This window comes from Manacus vitellinus, unplaced genomic scaffold (genome assembly GCF_001715985.3).
Source record: "Manacus vitellinus isolate BGI_N305 unplaced genomic scaffold, ASM171598v3 scaffold_4_pilon, whole genome shotgun sequence".
NCBI lineage: Eukaryota > Metazoa > Chordata > Aves > Passeriformes > Pipridae > Manacus > Manacus vitellinus.
The window spans coordinates 23,026,186-23,042,500 of record NW_021940604.1 but is presented as its reverse complement, the minus strand read 5'-3'; the positions used below and the strand labels follow the sequence as shown (position 1 = coordinate 23,042,500).

Here is a 16,315-nt window from a genome sequence, read left to right as displayed (position 1 = left end):
AAAGATGCAGCAGCACTGCTGAGACCAAGCTAAAGCCAGAGGCTCCAGTCCCTCATGTTACCATGAATAAAAATCCAAGAGGCAGAAAATCCTATGCCTTCTGGAGAAATTAAGCTCTGGCAACTCCTGTAGCCTTTCAAGGAACAAGAGACCCATTTTATTTAGGGAGTTTACAGTTGTTTTGCTAAATTGGAGGGTGCTGTTATATTTACCACATTTTTCTTTCCTTCCCCAACAATGCTGTTACCAGCAGAGAACAGACAGCATTTCTGGTGGGTAGTGAACCTGCTGCCAGCGGCCTTCCCTGATGAGATGCTGCTGTGGAACTCCAGGGGGCAAGCTGTGTGCATGCCTTTTGCAGAAAGCAGCCAGCTAAATATCACAGAAATAAACAGGCAAGGTTGCTTTGGCCATGCCAGCCAACAGGCAAGCTAAAAGCCAATGAAATTGTTCCAGGAAAAAATAAAAGAAAAGCTTAATCTTAGTAAAAATATAGTCCCTGAGCACTGGCAGGGTCAGGGTCAGATTGGGTTACGTGTTGTATAAGCCCCCATTATACAAGCCAAGGCAGGGCAGAGGCTTTCCCAGGACTATTCAATCCTCCTTTCTCTTGCTCGGTTTCACTGTTGCTCCCTCATTCCTTCCTTCTCACTGTCCCTTCTCCTGCTGCTTGCTTGGACATCAAACAGGTGAGTCCAAATGCTTCCATCACTGTGAGTTAGAGCACACATCACTTGCTCTTTGAATGAAGTATGACTGTGGGACCTTATGAGTGGGCCTGAAGTTGCTCATGTGAGCTGTTGAGGACATTATTTTCCCCTTGAAGCATGCATATTCCTTTTAGGGCACTCCATCACATTCACCTTGAGATTCTGCTTTTCCATGAAGAAGTGTCATATCAGTAACAAATTTCTGTGCATCGCAGCCCTCACCCTTCAAGCAAGTGTTCTGAAAGCATCTTCAGGCTATCTTTTTTTTTTTTTTTTTTAAATGGAGAAATGCAAAGTGATGCTGCTCCTCCTAACAGACTTCCAGAATGCATTTGCTTCTTCAGAAATAGCCTCCTTCAATCCCTCGACTCTCCCTTTGCCAGATTACTTTCAATTCTCTGTTCTGACCACACGGAGAAAAGCAGCATTCACTGGAAATAACGTGCACCTTCCAGAGTGAGAACCACCACCTCCATTTGAAAACCAACTCCAGCACAGTGCAAATGCACTACTTTTCACATTCTTTCTCATTTCTACGTGTTTAAGTAATTGCTGTCAACTCAGCACACATCTGCAATATTTTGAAACCCATTTCTCTGGTTTTGATATTCTAAGTTTGACTCCAAGACCCTAAAAAGCTGCTGAAATACATATTGGCAACTCATCATAATCTTTCAAAGAAAAAGAAACGTAACAGAAAATTCATTGCAATTTTTAGAACTATGGAGAATATACTGAAGCCCTAACAAATACAACTTGTTTCTTAATCAACAATAAGGGAAGTTAATTATCTAAAGCATGTCTTTTCATGACAGAGGGAAAGAACAAAACAGTAACCAAAACCCACTGACTTTACAGACTCCCAGTTGAAGTTTGCCCCTGTAGCAGGAAGAGAATACCACACAGTTTTACCTGGAAACTGGAGAGCTTAAGCTTTTTAGATCTGGCCAGTATTATACAATAGAACAGATTTTCTATTACACAATACGGGACAGGTATAAAATACCTGTATCACCCTTATTTCCCTGTCCCCTGCTATAGGCTCTTTTGAAAACCTTAAGTCTTTACCACATCTATTTTAGGACTCTTCCTTGCAAGGCCAAGACGCCTGCTCCTTGCAGTCTGTTTTTTTCTGCAGCACAGTAAATTGCTACCCTTTGAAATGCTTGAAAAAAAATTTTGAATGAAGTCCAAAGGAATAGCCAGTGGCTGTTCTCTCTGTCTTAACCTAGATCAGTTTGACATAAGCCATTTATTTCATGGTTAACCCCGGAAAAATCCTGCAGGGAATATAAATTTGTGCATTAATCCTGCTCACTGGTTTGGATCCACTTAGGTTTGGATGAAGGAGGTGCCATGCTGCAATCCCCCAACTCAAATTTACTGTTCCAAATGCTTTATGAAAATATCATTCCAGAGCCTTCCATGATCCTCACACAAACTCATTATTGGAGAGGAGAGAAAGAGACACCACTGTAAGCACTGAGCATTAAAATGAAATATAAAGCAGCATTAAAGTTGCTCCGTGCTTAATGCTGCAGTTTAAGCAGCTAATCTTGTTTCGGTTGAATGGCATGTTCATTACAGCAAATAAATCAGTAACATGTAGGATTATTGAAGAGGAAAGACATATTAAACCAGTTTAGGGCATCATATTGATTTTTCAATATTTTTTTTCAGTGTCCGATTTAGCTTGGCGTTTTTCAACAGTCAGTTCTAATAAACGCTTGTATAGCAGAGATTAAGCAGGTGGGAACACTGCCCAGAAAGAGTATTATGAATAACTTAATGCACTGGTTTAATTGCAGCAATCCATGATACTTACTGTGCTGGCACCAGAGGGGAATTTTCAGTATTAGAAGTTAAAACTTCAACCAAGCTACTAGCGAGTATCTCCCTTTTATTAAATATTTGAAAGAGCTTTCCAATATTTTCACTTCAGATGAGAGCAGGGAAGATTTCAGAGTTCATGTAACTATTTAACTTATTTCTACCACAACTAATTAAGTTATTTTTTAAAAATAGTTATCATTTACTTGGCACAACTTTGCCTCTCTGACACTGCAAAACATTGCAGCCGTGTCCCTGCTGTCCCTGTGCCCAGTCAGCCCTATTCTGCCCAATCCCCTTTGCAAACAATGCACAGAAGCAAAAAAGCCCAACCCTATCTCACACTTCAAGCAACAGGCTCCTTACAAAGCTATACTGTAGAGTATTCCCATATTGCTTTCCCACATTGCACCAGCATCCTTGCCACAGTTCAGAGAAATGAGTCCTTTTGGAGTCTATCCATTTGGCGATGGCCATACTTGAGTAGCAACATAGTTGACCTTAAGAGGTCTCAAAGTAGGGCTGGCAGGAGAAGAAACACAGTTAAAGCTTAGGTAAAAGAGCAAAGGGCCAGATGGCCTCCCCTCAGCCTCAGCAATTTGTCCACATAGAGTGGAGACGTCTGGGTAGAACACCAATGACATTTGCAGTAATCAAGCTCCTGTCCCACACACCATACACCAAAACACCAAGGCAAGGATTCAGTGAGAAGTTGTTTTATCTGTGGGGAAAAAAAATACAGCATTTTCTTCTCCGTAAAAGGCTGAAAGGAACAACATCTGTTCGCAGGACAAAAACCTCCCTTTTCCTTCACCTCCAACCTGTGCAAGGTATGAAAGTCCATCTTAGCCCACTGCACCTCTGGAGAAGTGTGCCTGCTCATGCATGCTCCCATGCACTCACCTTAGCCAGCACAAATCAGAAATGCCCCAAGCACCACCTCTGGCCTGAAGCAGATGCTGGGGGAAACCAGCTTGGAGCAGCACCAACTTTCCAGCAGAGCAAAGCCCTGAAGCTGTGTGCAATAGCAGAACACACTGGTCTGACAGCTCCCTAAGCCCACACACAGTCCTGGGTACAGACCCTGCCAGGAACCCTCACAATGGCCAACAGAGATGCTAGTATCTATAACAAACACCTGTGCTTGCAAAAGGTTATCACACAACTGATTGTGGTCACTGATCACTTCACCTCTTGTTTTCTTCCTTTCCATGCTATTTTTGCCTTAGATTAGACCAGGGCCTCCAAGACAGCAAGACCATTTCAACTCTCGGCACAATGCAAGGCCACATTAACGCACTAATTGCACATAAATCATCCTGGCTGGCTCCAACAAGTAGCAACAGACACCTATCACAATGCTGGGAGAAGCAATGCTCCAGAGTAGTTGCAGAATTTACTGGATCAGCTCTTCCGATGTGTAACTTTTTACACTGGCAAAGATACAGAATGTGCCTCCTGCACAAACTTGAATATCAGGCTAAAAAAGCTTACAACAGTCTCAGAAGGAAAATTCACAATGAAATATGAACAAAAATTGGTAAGTTACTCATACATTCTGATTAGGAGTGCAGTAATTTTGCTAATCACACAGTTTATCATTCCAGAGAAACTCTATATTCAGGGCACGAAAACTTAGGTATAAATTAGCAGAAACACAAAAAGATTTGACGGTACTTGATTAACTGGACAGAATGCACTAGAAACAAAACATTAGGAAACTGAAGCCATTTTGTGATTGTAGCAGGTATTTAATAAAGATGGAAAAAACAGTCATTACACAAAAAATATATATTTCTGGTTTGTTTTGAAGAAGTCCCTTGTTCAATGCTAAACAAGAGTCCTCACTCAGCTCAAAATAGAACAGGAGCTTTGTAAAGAACCTTTGAACCAAGATTATTTTGACACCATCACACAATTCAGCTGTCCTACCAGAAGAAAGCAGTTGCTTTTAAGTAACTCAGAAGAAAGTCCCTGTTGTCATCCTACTACTTCCTCCCATTCCTCACCTATGCAGGCAGCCCCTCTGCATGTCCCATCACAGACCAGTGGGGGACCCGGGGCTCAGCTGCACTGTTTCCTCACCCAGGCCCACCTCCACCAAGAAGCCAGAGCATCCCCCTTCCAGCTCAGCTGCAATCAGGGTCCCATTCATACCCTCTTTTCTCAGAATATTTCAACCACCTGTGCACTTCAGCAGCATCTCCATCTGAAGCACTTAGTTCCATGTGTGTTTACAGACCCCCATTTCCACCCTCAATTACTCTCAGAGCCTCTGCTCCACTCATTAGGTAAATCGTCTGCTCTTCCCGCTTGCCTTTCCCCTGTGCTGATTCCCTTTCAAGCTTCTCCCCCAAGCATACAGGCAACCAGAACAGTCCCTAGTTTTCCAGCTGAAGCCATACGTCATGGACCAGCATTACAATTACCCCAGCCTTCCTGGAAGTCCCTTGCAAGGGATACACTGAGATTTAAATTTGCCTTTGAGAAATCCGCATCCCACCACTAGTGCACAAGGCTCTTGCCCTCAGGCGAGACACCAGGCTCTCTCCATGGTGACACTGCACTGCCGTTTTTAAAAAAATCTTGCAGCCCAACAGCAATCCAACACCAACTCCGTGCCTGCTGACACTGAAAGTGGCCAGTGCAGGCAACCAGAAGCCTCCCCACAAAGACAGTAAGTTATCCCCACCAGCCTTACTCAGGCACACCCATCCAAGAAACTCCATCGCAACTAACAGGAGCCTTTCCACAGACTTCAGGAGGCTCTGACCCAGCTAAACTCCACCCTTTCTCAGCAGTTGCCATTTGTTTGTTCTGTAATTCAGTACAGCACTGCTTTGAAAACATCTTTCTGGTGCTGTTTTCCTGCAAATGGAATAATGGGGAATAATAAGCAGGTGCTTCTGAACGCAAACCCAAAACAGCATGAGTAAAAAACTACTATAGATGAAGCAAGTAAGTAACCACACTGTTCATTATTTATCAATAATCTTTATTACAGCTGACTTTCCATGTTTAGAGGTTTCCTAGTAAGTACAAATATGAGTCAAAGTGCTATCCCACAGTAAGAAATCTTTATTTGCACAAAAGAGATACAAACAATCAGTATTTCAAAGTTTATGCTACTTAATATATATAATACTAAAAAGGCAAAAAATAAACCAAGATGAAAGAGTAGCAGCAAAAAGAATTCTATTTCTCTTTCAACACAGTCTCTGTGCTTCCACATTTCTCTAGCAAATAGAGTACAAACAGAATTCAATCCATTTATATATGAAATATCCTACCAAAAATATAACACTGTGTAAAGAAAGTTAGTAGTACAAAGTTTGGGGCAGGGGGAAAAAAAGAGAAAATGAGAAAATAGATGTATTATTAAAAATCCCAAGTGTAAACTTTGCTGCTGCTTTAAAATCAAAAACAAAAGTCACATGAGTATTTCCGTTTGGCTTGGGAGCGAGGAAAATAAGAAAAGCTGATTTTTTTTTTAAAGTGCTTAAGCACCATATCCAAAAGTAATGACTTTCAGACCTACTTAACATGAATGTGCTCAAAAAGCCACTGCTTACAGTATAAAAGCTGTCATTCTGAAATGCTGCACATTCAAACTGGCTTTATCTGCACGAATGAAAGATTCCTTTGAACAGCTCTCAATCATATGATGTCCCAAATCAATGTAATGCTATTAGAGCAGGCAGCTGAATTAAGTCCCAGAAAGTTGAAGTTTAAGAATAATAGATATAAAAAAAAAAAAATCTTTTTTTAATTTAAAGGCAGCATGCCTCTCCCAGCCACATGAAGGTAACTTTATGCAATAAGCAAGAGAAACAGTTTTATGTTATTGTTGTAAGCTACCTAAAACAAAGTGACTGTTGATCTCGTAATTCACATGTTAAGTAGCAGGAGACAGATACTTCTTACTGATAAAACACAAAAAGGCAATTTTGGGTGGGACCAATTGCTAACACAGTATTTTACTTATTATTAAACATACTATCAACTTGACTTCAAAATAAACAGTATGTCCTAACAGAAAAAAAATAAAAACCAATTATTTGAAGAGATTTAGGACTGTTTTGTTACACTGTTATATATTTATTTGAGCCTTAAAATAAAGGAAAAATGTAACAAAGCAAATCAAATACATAAGACAATTTCATGCGGGGTTTTGACAGACATCAGACACAGACTGCAAGAGAAATTTAAATTTTTTTAGCCATTTAGTAATGGCCATTATTTTTTAATCTCAAGGTTAGAAAACACATTTAAAAATTGGAGCAAAGACTCTGGCATTCATTAAGCCCAGGTACTGCTATAAATCATTTCAATCCCACCACTCTCCCAAATCAGAAATACAATAAACAAACCGAACTGGCAGTATTGCTGCAGCCACTGAATTGTGCCCACAGAGTGACAGCAGCACTACCCATTCCTGCAGTTATTGCACGAATTTCTCCATCAGCTTTGGAATTCTGCAAGCTCAAATTTGTTTACATCCATCTATTTCACAGGAATAATATTTTTACACTATTTCTTGAAAGTCGCCAATTTCCAACACAGTATATTGGTTGCCCTTCAGAACAGTTTTTAAGTTAAGAGAACCCAAAGGCGACTTCTTCCCTACAAAGTTCCTGTAAACACCTCTGTATTAAGCCATAGCAAGTTCTAGAACAGGAAATTCAGCATCTCCAGTGAATTGACTTTACCTCACTTCTCCTCTACAAAAACATTTCATAATTAAAAAGGAAAGGAAATGGCACAATAAAGACAGTGAAACATTGTAACCCAAGCAGACATGTGAAATAAACCTCTGAAAATATAGCATTTGAAAAGCAATTATTTTAGTGGTTAAAGTGTGCAAAAGACTAAATATGCCACCTGTTCCAGATATAACTGAATACTGTAGCCATCAATGATTACTATTCAAGTCCAGCACTGGCAGTTGTGCTGCTTTTGTTGCTGTTTTGGACACTGCATATTACCACTTTCTCTTCATTTGTCATGCCGTTTTGTTTGGGGTTTTTTTGTTGTTTTTTTTTTAACAGATCCCAACAACATGACTTTACAGTGGTATAGGAAAGATGGGAACTTTTTCTTTTTTAAAGGTTTCCTGTCCATCCTAAGTCTGAATATTATGTGAAATTAAAAATAATGTTTTAAGCAGGAACATCAAATATTTTTTCAATTTTTGTCTGTCTATCAAAATCACCTCAAAAAGATTCAAAATCTCATGTTTTTGTGAAACAAATATGATGAATACAGGAAAATACCATGCAAGGAAAGTGTAGCTATTCTATTGATGAGAAGTACAAAAGCTTAGAAACAGAAAAACACCCGCTTCAGTCCAAGAGTGAAAAAAAACCCACAGATTTTTCAAAACCAGAGTCCATACAGTGTCACACAGCCCTGCCTTGTCATGTTTGTTAATACCCTCGCTTAGAAGTCAGACAGCATTTTGTTTAACTTGTGTTGCTCTGTATCATTACACTAAACCATAATTAACTCCTCTTTTGTGCCGGCCTCATTCCAACACAATTGTACCCACTGTATACCAGCAGCAGTTCTCAGGTTTTGTTTTGCAGCTCAGCTGTATTTTTCTTGGATGTTCACAAGACTGGCATTTGACTGGATGCGCTTGGCTAGAAAAGGAAAAATTATATGAAAATTAAACACTAAGAATTCCCTAAAACTAGTCTCTCCACTCCCTCTATTTATCCGACACAGACTTGCAAACAGCTTTCTGTTCACGTCCAGAAACTTTAATGAAAAGATACGGCTGAAGCTCTTTCCTACCCTTCTTCAGGGGACAGCAGCAGACTAATAGTTGCTATTAGCGCCGTCAGCACAGCTGCAGGCAGATCTGGCTGGGCTCCTCTCCCACACGAGCCAAGCAAATCCCTGGCACCACCCAGCTCTTACAGTGAAATGCCAACACCACCACTTACGCAAAATGAGTATCCGTTTCTTCTGCTTTGAGTGAAGGAAGCTACTAAGATAAAAAACAATAGGTAGGAAGAGAATAAAGGATGAAACTGCGATCACTGGGACTGTATCGCTGCAGGGAAGAGAACAGTTGAAAGTCCTGCTCCAAAGCTTCCGAGTGATGTTCATCTAAAAGGAAAACATAAGCAAACCATGAAAGCAAGCACATGCATTTTTTTCTGTGCAGCATGGCATGGCAAACACTCAGGCCTCAAGACATTCAAGTGTTCAAATATCACCTCAGAAAACAGCACTTTAACAGAACTCCCCCCAAAACCAAGCAAATCCCTGGAAATGTAGAAACAGACAACTTAGACGAGGCCAAGATTTCATATCAAAACTTTTACAAGCTTCAAAAACACAACTATACTCAGATACACGCAGACATTGGGAAACAGGCATGTGGCAAAGAGCTCACTGACAGCCTGTGGGGACAGGACTAATCCCACACTTTTGACAAGCACTCCTTTAGCCCAGCCACTTAAACTCCCACAATATACAGAAGCTTTTTCCAAACATATGTCATCAGTGCTGAGGACCTCTAGAAACAGCTGCTACAATAAGGAATCAATTAATATACCAGCTAGAACAATAGCAGTAAAGCTTCATATTAAAAGCCAGAAGATTAGGAGTTGTTTTTTTTAAATCCATCCCTTTCACAGTAACAAGAAACGAAAAGTGCAGCTACTCAAACTGGAACACACTTGGGAGATCAGGAGCTTCAGTCACGCTCCTGCAGCCCCAGCTGAGGACAAGACCCAGCAAGGCAGCCCCACCAAGCTAAATTCCCGCCATGGGACATCAGCCTGCCAAAGGCACTGCTGCCCATACTGCCCCACACCCAAAGGGAAAAGCCAATCCCCAGCAAGACAAGCACAAATGGCTGAGATTAATAAAGATCCCCATGACAAGGCCTCCGTGCTGAGTCTTAATAAACACTTACTGCATCTTCCACGTCGATACATAAGTGTGCGGAGTGCCCAGACTCATCACTTTGCCTGTTCATCCTCTGCAAGTTGTTATACAGGTCATTCAACTTTGTGTAGGTTTCATTGCAGTTTTTACACACTTCTGTGTAGTTATTTGGTGACAGATAAACGGTTTGTCCCTAGGGTTATAAAAATCTGCATGAATGCTGGTTTAAGGCATTACAAAAAAATTGGTTTGATTTGTTAGGTTGCTACTGCTATATTGACAGGGACAGATGGTGCCATACTGAGCAACCCTTTTCATTTGCAGCCTTCAGCACCTCCTGAACGCAACACAATGCACTCAAAAACAAAACTACAATCTCTGAAGATATTTCAACACAGTCATGGCTGTATCAGCAACCCACTGACCATGGGGTTAAGTTCTAGTTTAGACACTTGAAGCGATCAGTAGGCTGAAGAAGGCCTGTAAAATGAACAAGGCCTATAAAGGCACATTTCCTAGAAAGCATTAATAACAAAAGAGCAGTTCCCTCAGAGATTGTCCCGTACCCATCATTTCCCATTTCTACTACTGAATGATCCCGTAACTTGGCCAGTTTCTGATTGAAATGGAACATACACAGTTTCTTAGGCTATACAGGGCATTTTCTCTTAGGATGATTACCATATTTATTTCACTAAGGAAGATATATTTGGCCATATTTGCAATATGGCCAAATTTTAACTACTCGTAATTTTAAGAGTCAAAAGAAATGTTACAACAATTTAAGGTATCTGGCCTTTCTGAACTAGTCCACATTATCAAAAGGATATTTAAAGACTGAATTTCTACGCCAAAACGCAACAATTCTACAAAGAGAAAGAAAAAGAGACTTGCAGCATGCACACATGATATTTCTTACTGTATAATTATCAACTATGGTGAATTCAGAAATTCTGATGCAAAGTAGCATTGCAATTACATACAAAATGAAGTCAAGGTAAGTATCAGTTAGAATTAATTTTACGCTCTCAATCTGTAAACTGCGTTTTACAGAACACTGTTTTATCTGCCTACAGTTCACAAACTCAGCAGCAGTTTATTTGTCTGGTTTGTATCTGCAGTTTATTCAACATCAATAAGATTTTGGTAGCAATTAGAGGATTTAGAGCTTCTCTCAAATACACAGCATAAATACCTGAAGGTTATGTTCAAAACACGTCAGAGATTTATTGAATAAATCCAGGAATTCTTCAGTAGAATTTGATAATCCCTCACTGTTATTCTTTAAACAATCTGTCAAAGAGAAGGAAAAACATCAGGATATTCTAATTCCTAACATTTCCACAGCTGGCAAGCCCCAGACACTCCACTCCTGTAAAAAGAGCTCTCGACCATAAAGGACAGGTCTAGTCAACACTGCGATTCCTTATCTGCCTGCCATTGATGTCTCAGACCTGCTGACCTAACTCTTCATCGAGAACACTTTTCAGAATTAATTGGCCTTGATTAAGTGAAAGATGAAGACTATCATCAAGAGCTTTCTGAAGAGGGAGACTGAATTATCTTTGGACTTTGAGATAAAACAAGACATTACTTTTATTTTCCAGTCTGCAAATCTGGCTTTGCCCAGCAACAGTAGCAGCCATTTTGTGCACCAGCAGTGGAGATGAAACAGTGAGCACCCAGGAAACAGCTAGACCACAAACACAATAGTAGAAATCAGAGTGTAGATTATTATTCTTTAAGAAAAGAGCTGAGCTTTTCACCAGCTTTGAGGGGAGCTCTGGGGCTTTCCTCCCAGTCACAGGCTCAACCCTACCATGTTACTGCTTCCATCCATCCTACCTTGCTTCAGGTGCTCTAACCAGCCAGAGCCTTGAAAACAAGAGTATTTGGGAATTTAGGTGTTCAGCAACAGCATCATGAGAGCAAGCCAACATCCTAGAAAATTCTTCTGAAAGAAGCAAGCATCAGCAGCAGTGAGGGAAAGCATTCAGCTAGGCACTGGGTAGGCAGCACACAGTCCACAGGTTAAGCATGGTAGGACAGCACAGTCCACAGAGCTGCTCCTGTTCTGCCTTTCCAGCCCTCACAAACGAAAACAAACTCTTCTGGGCTCTCAAGGGATTCTGCAGCAAATCCAGCATCTTTAACACTCAGCTCCATAGTGGTATTCCCACTCTTTCCTAGTGCACCTGTTAGTGCAGGGTCCCACAAAGCACACCAGGGGAACAGCAAACAGCCATAGTTTAGCTGTTAGCACAGCACAGCAGCACCAGCACTGGGACGTGAGATGCAAGTATGCACTTGGACACTCTCCACCCATAAAATGAAATCAAATCATGGCTGTGGAGGCAGATACTGTTCAATATGTAAGCATCCCAGAGTTAATAACTTTCCTAACAAACAAGGAAAAGATTCTTATGCAAGTTTTTTTAAAAATGGAAAGACAGACAAAAAACCACAATGAAGCTAAAAAAATTCTCCAGCAAAGTAAATCACAAGGAAAACTAGCAAGACTACTTTTTGAAAGATTAATCTAAAAGAAATATTTATATAACAACTAAGTTTTCCAACAGATTACTGCCCTCAAATTTTGGCCCTTACAGAAGAAAACCCTCTTGGAGTGGCTATAGTTTAGGATTTGCATGTTATCTACTGATATTCAAACAAATAAGTACAGTTCTGACCTGTGCAAATTCTGGGGCTAAGCCATAACAGCAGCACAAAAGCTACAGAATGAGTCACATACTTGCACAGTTGGCTGCCTCCCAGGTTTCATTAAAGAACTCCGAAAGGGTCACAACTATCTGCAGCCTGTCTGAGGTCAAGATGCTTTTGGCACAATTGTGGCTCTCAGAAGAATTCTAGAAACAAAAGGAAACAACAAAAGAAGCAAACAAGTGTTAAAAATACAAAGGGAAAATTTTGAAACATAGTTTGCACAAGCACAGCTAAACAATCACACAACGCATCGCATCGATATTTCCAGAAAAGCAGAGCAGAACTGATGGAACAAAAATCTTTTGATCCTCCAACTCATACTGTGAACAACACAGCTTATTGCAAGTGGTCTCTGCAGACCTACTAGGAAATGCACGCAAGTCAGTCAAAAATACATGACAACATAAAAAGAAAAAACAAGCACAAGACAGGGCCTTCTCTTCCAGGTGGCTCATGTTCATCCACTCCTGGGCTGCTACCACAGGAGCCAGCTCAAGGCATGTGCAACCAGAGAAAATGACAGGGTTGTTCTCATTAGACAGAAGGAACAGTTGAAGGAGCTGAAGCAATGGAGTGGTCTCAAACAAACCAAACCCAAACAATAGAAACAGCCTCCAAAACCACTGTACCAATGTACTCTACCAACAGCAAACTTCCCCCCAGTGCAGCAATACCAGGAACAGTCCTCTGTAAAGCAGTGCCTGCGCTCACTCCCCCAGGCCTGTGGCCAGGCTGGGCTCTCATCCTCCCCACACACAGGCACCAAGCTCATCTCTCTCAGTGAGCCACCCAACACCTCCCAGCAGGCTCTGGTACAACTCATATAGCAACTTATTCTCTGGACCAAGCTCGTAAAAAAGTGGAGATAAATTATAAAAGCAGTTACAGAACAGGAAGTCTCCCAGTCAGAATTCAGATACGGAACCATGACCTCCAGTCAGCTGACTGCCATGCTCTAGCTCCTGGTTTCTGGCTGCTAAATTGACTTAAGCACTTCTCAAAATAGCCAAAGCTGCCAAAAGCCTCTTTGATAAGCGACGTGGAACATAGAAAAAAATAATCTCTTTAATGAGAAATTTGTTCCTTATGGAGCTTTACAAGAGATCCACTTTCTGCCTCTCTTTGTTAAAATGGGGTGGGGGCTGGGTTAAACAAGACCTTTCCTTTGGAGGCTCAACTGCAGAAGTCAAATATTGCCACATCTGGTAACTCCCACATTCACTGACTTTCATTTCTACTGAATTAGAGAAGACAAGAATGTTGCTTATCTGGGAAACTCTGGTTGCTTCACAAAGGCTCTAACTGTGAAATTTCCTCACCACCTGGGCTCATGAGTAGGAAAAAACACTTTACCAAAACTGAATCAAGTAAACCTAAGTAATTCCTTTTGTATGTTTGCCTAATTGATTCTTTAATTAGCCTAGGGAGGAGGATTTTACATTTCAGAGATGTCCAACACTTAAGTTGGCTGCCCTTGTCACACTGCACTCTAACTATTGTTAAGATAAAAACATCAGATACCTGACCACTTGTAATTGTGGACTGAGGTTGCAAGAGGTCATCTCCTTTATTTACTTGGTTAGTTAATCCACACACAGAAGGAAAGCCAAATGTTCTCTCATACAGATTTGTCTTCCAGACCACAGAGTGGACCAGTCCTCCCAAGCTGCCAGTATTCAAGCACAGCAGCTACAATGTGTTCATAGAGCAGCTACAATGTGTTCATACATATTCTAAGTACTGGAGTATGTTTGGCAGCCTATTCCTAGCCAAAATATTATGCTAAAAGTACCCAAGAGAATTGCATACTAAATATTTCCCTTTCACACTACCTAGTCACTGGTACAAACAGCTTCCATAAGAGAAACAGATAAAATAGACTACATGTTTGCAAACTAAAACACGAGACCAGTGGCTATATATTTGCCCTGGAAAGGGCAATTACCAAGTGAACATCCATGCACTTTTCCAATACAAGCACTGGAGTGGTGAGGAGAACCGGGCAAACAACCCAACATCACCCAAAAGCAAGACTTTTTCAACAACAGGTAATTAAGCTGTGAAAGGCTTTGCAGCTGGACACTGCAGCACCTGAAGTTTCCCTGTGTTTAAAAAGCAACAGATTTTTCTCATCAATGGCAGTTTCTTCAGAAATCTCAAGACTGGAAGCACAGTCCAGGGTACGCACTACTATAAATGTGCTCTCTTACCAGGGCACCCACTTCATCACAGATCAAAGGTCCTTTGGTCTGATCCACTAATGTCATCCTCGCATCGTCCCAGGAACTAACTTTTACAAATGGATAAACTGGGTGAGAACACACAAAACAAGCCATGAACCACATCCAACACTAAGAAATGAAAGGAAAAAAAAAAAAACACCGAAAACCAAAACCAAACCAAAGTATGATCAAAGTCTGAAAACCCAGCTTCAGCCAAGGTTCTCCCACCAGGAGGGTGCATTGACTCCAGCCAGTGCTCAAGACTTCTAGTTTGCTGCCACACACTCCCATCACCTTTGGAGCCAAGAAAACCATGACATGGCTCCTTACAAATGATGTGCATCACTCACCACAGTTTCACAGACCATCCATTTTCCAAGAAGTGTCAGGCAACTAAGCTCTGGCAGTGTTCCCCATTAGTGCTATACGACATGTAAGCCAGAGCACTGCTTCAGCCACTGCTACAGCAGCAAGAACAGCTCAAGTTTTTCCACTTGCACAGCTTTTTTCTGCAGGTGGAGCTACTTGCCCCTGGCCATGCCAGGAGCTGGCTACACGGACCACGCCACCCCACGGAGCAGGAGGTGGCCGTCACTGGCAGCAGCGATTCTCACACATTCCCAGACTCTGCCAAACTGCCCTGCGCACCCCGGTGAGGCTTCTAGCTTGCCTTCCCGATGATCCCACCTCCACCCGACGTGCTCCGGCACTGAACTCCCACGGCTGGAAGCCTCAAGAGAAGGGCCTAGGCCCTCAGCCCGCCCCGGTAGCCCCGCACCTCCCTCACCCCGGACGCACCCCGACGGCGCGGGCGATGCTGCCGTACAGTGTGAGCAGGCGGCGGTAGAGCCCGTGGCTCCTGGCAGCACGCCGCACCGGGCGGGGCGCGCCGCCAGGCAGCCCGTCAGCGCGGCAGCCCTCCGCGAAGCGGCCAGCGGCTGCGGCACTCGGTTCCAGCTCGGGCAGTGCCGGGCAGCCCGCGGGCCCCCCCAAACAGGCTCCCCCGCCAGCCCCCCTTCCCGCCCCCGCCCTTCCCAGTGGGCCGGGGGGCCCCCCCCCCCAGCGCGGCTTTTTTTTCCTCGGCCCGGGTGCGGTGCCGGCAAATAAAAAGGGGGGCCCCCCCGGAAAGGCACAGCGGAGCCGCCCAGGGAAACAAAGCAAAGCAGCCCAAACCCAAGAAAACAGCAAAAAAAAAATAAACTGCGGCGGCCGGGGCCACCCTGGGCCGGGGCCTCTGCCGAAGGAAAACCGGGAAAGTGCCCCCGCGCCGGGAAGGGGGGCCCCCCCCCCCCCCCTGCCCCCGCCGCAGAGCGCCGCCGTTCATTGGTCCCAGCGGGGAAGGGGCGGGGCGCAGGGCGGGCCCAGCAGCCGGCGGCCCAGGGCGTGTCCCGGGGCGGGGCGGGGAGCGGCGGGGCCCTCGTCCCGCATCCCGTCCCGGGTAATAGTCGCCCGGGATCTCGTCCCGGGACACGGCGCTGGGGCGTCCCCAGGGCCGGAAGCGGGTAGGGGCTGTACCTGTGCCCGGGGGATGTACCTGCCTCGGATGCGTCCTGCTCCGCGGGAAGCGCGGTGTCTGTGCCGTGCGTTTCATCTATTTCACGCTCTCTCCCACCGCAAAGGGAATCGAAGGGTATCTGCGGTATGGGAAGTGACTTTAAAATATGCTGAAATACAGCAACAATTTTAAAAAAAAATAATCCCAAAACAGAGAAAGAATTGATGATGGAGAAATAAACTGCAACTTTCTGCAGGCAACGTATTTCCCGCATCTTATCTGAAGCTGGACACCTTTGTTCAGGTACCACCTTTGTTGGTACCTAGCTCCAAACTTCCCCGTGGCTGATTCTGATTTAAACCGCAGCCACGAAAGGAAAACTCTTCTGCTCAGCTCAGGAGAAGAGAGTAGAGCAGTAGGTAACCCCTTGCTGA

The 16,315-nt window shown here is 43.2% G+C and overlaps 1 protein-coding gene across 1 annotated transcript; it reads right to left on the bottom strand.

Moving 5' to 3' along the window:
* Positions 1–5,514: 5,514 nt before the first annotated feature.
* OSTM1 (osteoclastogenesis associated transmembrane protein 1) lies at positions 5,515–15,977 on the bottom strand. The gene is made up of 7 exons (XM_029962750.1): positions 15,685–15,977; positions 15,185–15,416; positions 12,193–12,307; positions 10,636–10,733; positions 9,469–9,633; positions 8,489–8,654; positions 5,515–8,182 (listed from the first exon to the last, which is right to left on the bottom strand). Exons 1-7 carry the CDS (start codon positions 15,975–15,977, stop codon positions 8,127–8,129), a joined length of 1,125 nt encoding a protein of 374 aa, XP_029818610.1. The 3' UTR covers positions 5,515–8,126.
* Positions 15,978–16,315: the final 338 nt, after the last annotated feature.

Coding starts and splice junctions, on each gene's coding strand:
- OSTM1 (XM_029962750.1), bottom strand. CDS start 15,977: ATGAAACGCACGGCACAGACACCGCGCTTCCCGCGGAGCAGGACGCAT. Junction 12,308..15,184: donor GCATCGCCCGCGCCGTCGGG/GTGCGTCCGGGG, acceptor TTTTGTTTCTAG/AATTCTTCTGAGAGCCACAA. Junction 10,734..12,192: donor GGAGGCAGCCAACTGTGCAA/GTATGTGACTCA, acceptor TCTCTTTGACAG/ATTGTTTAAAGAATAACAGT.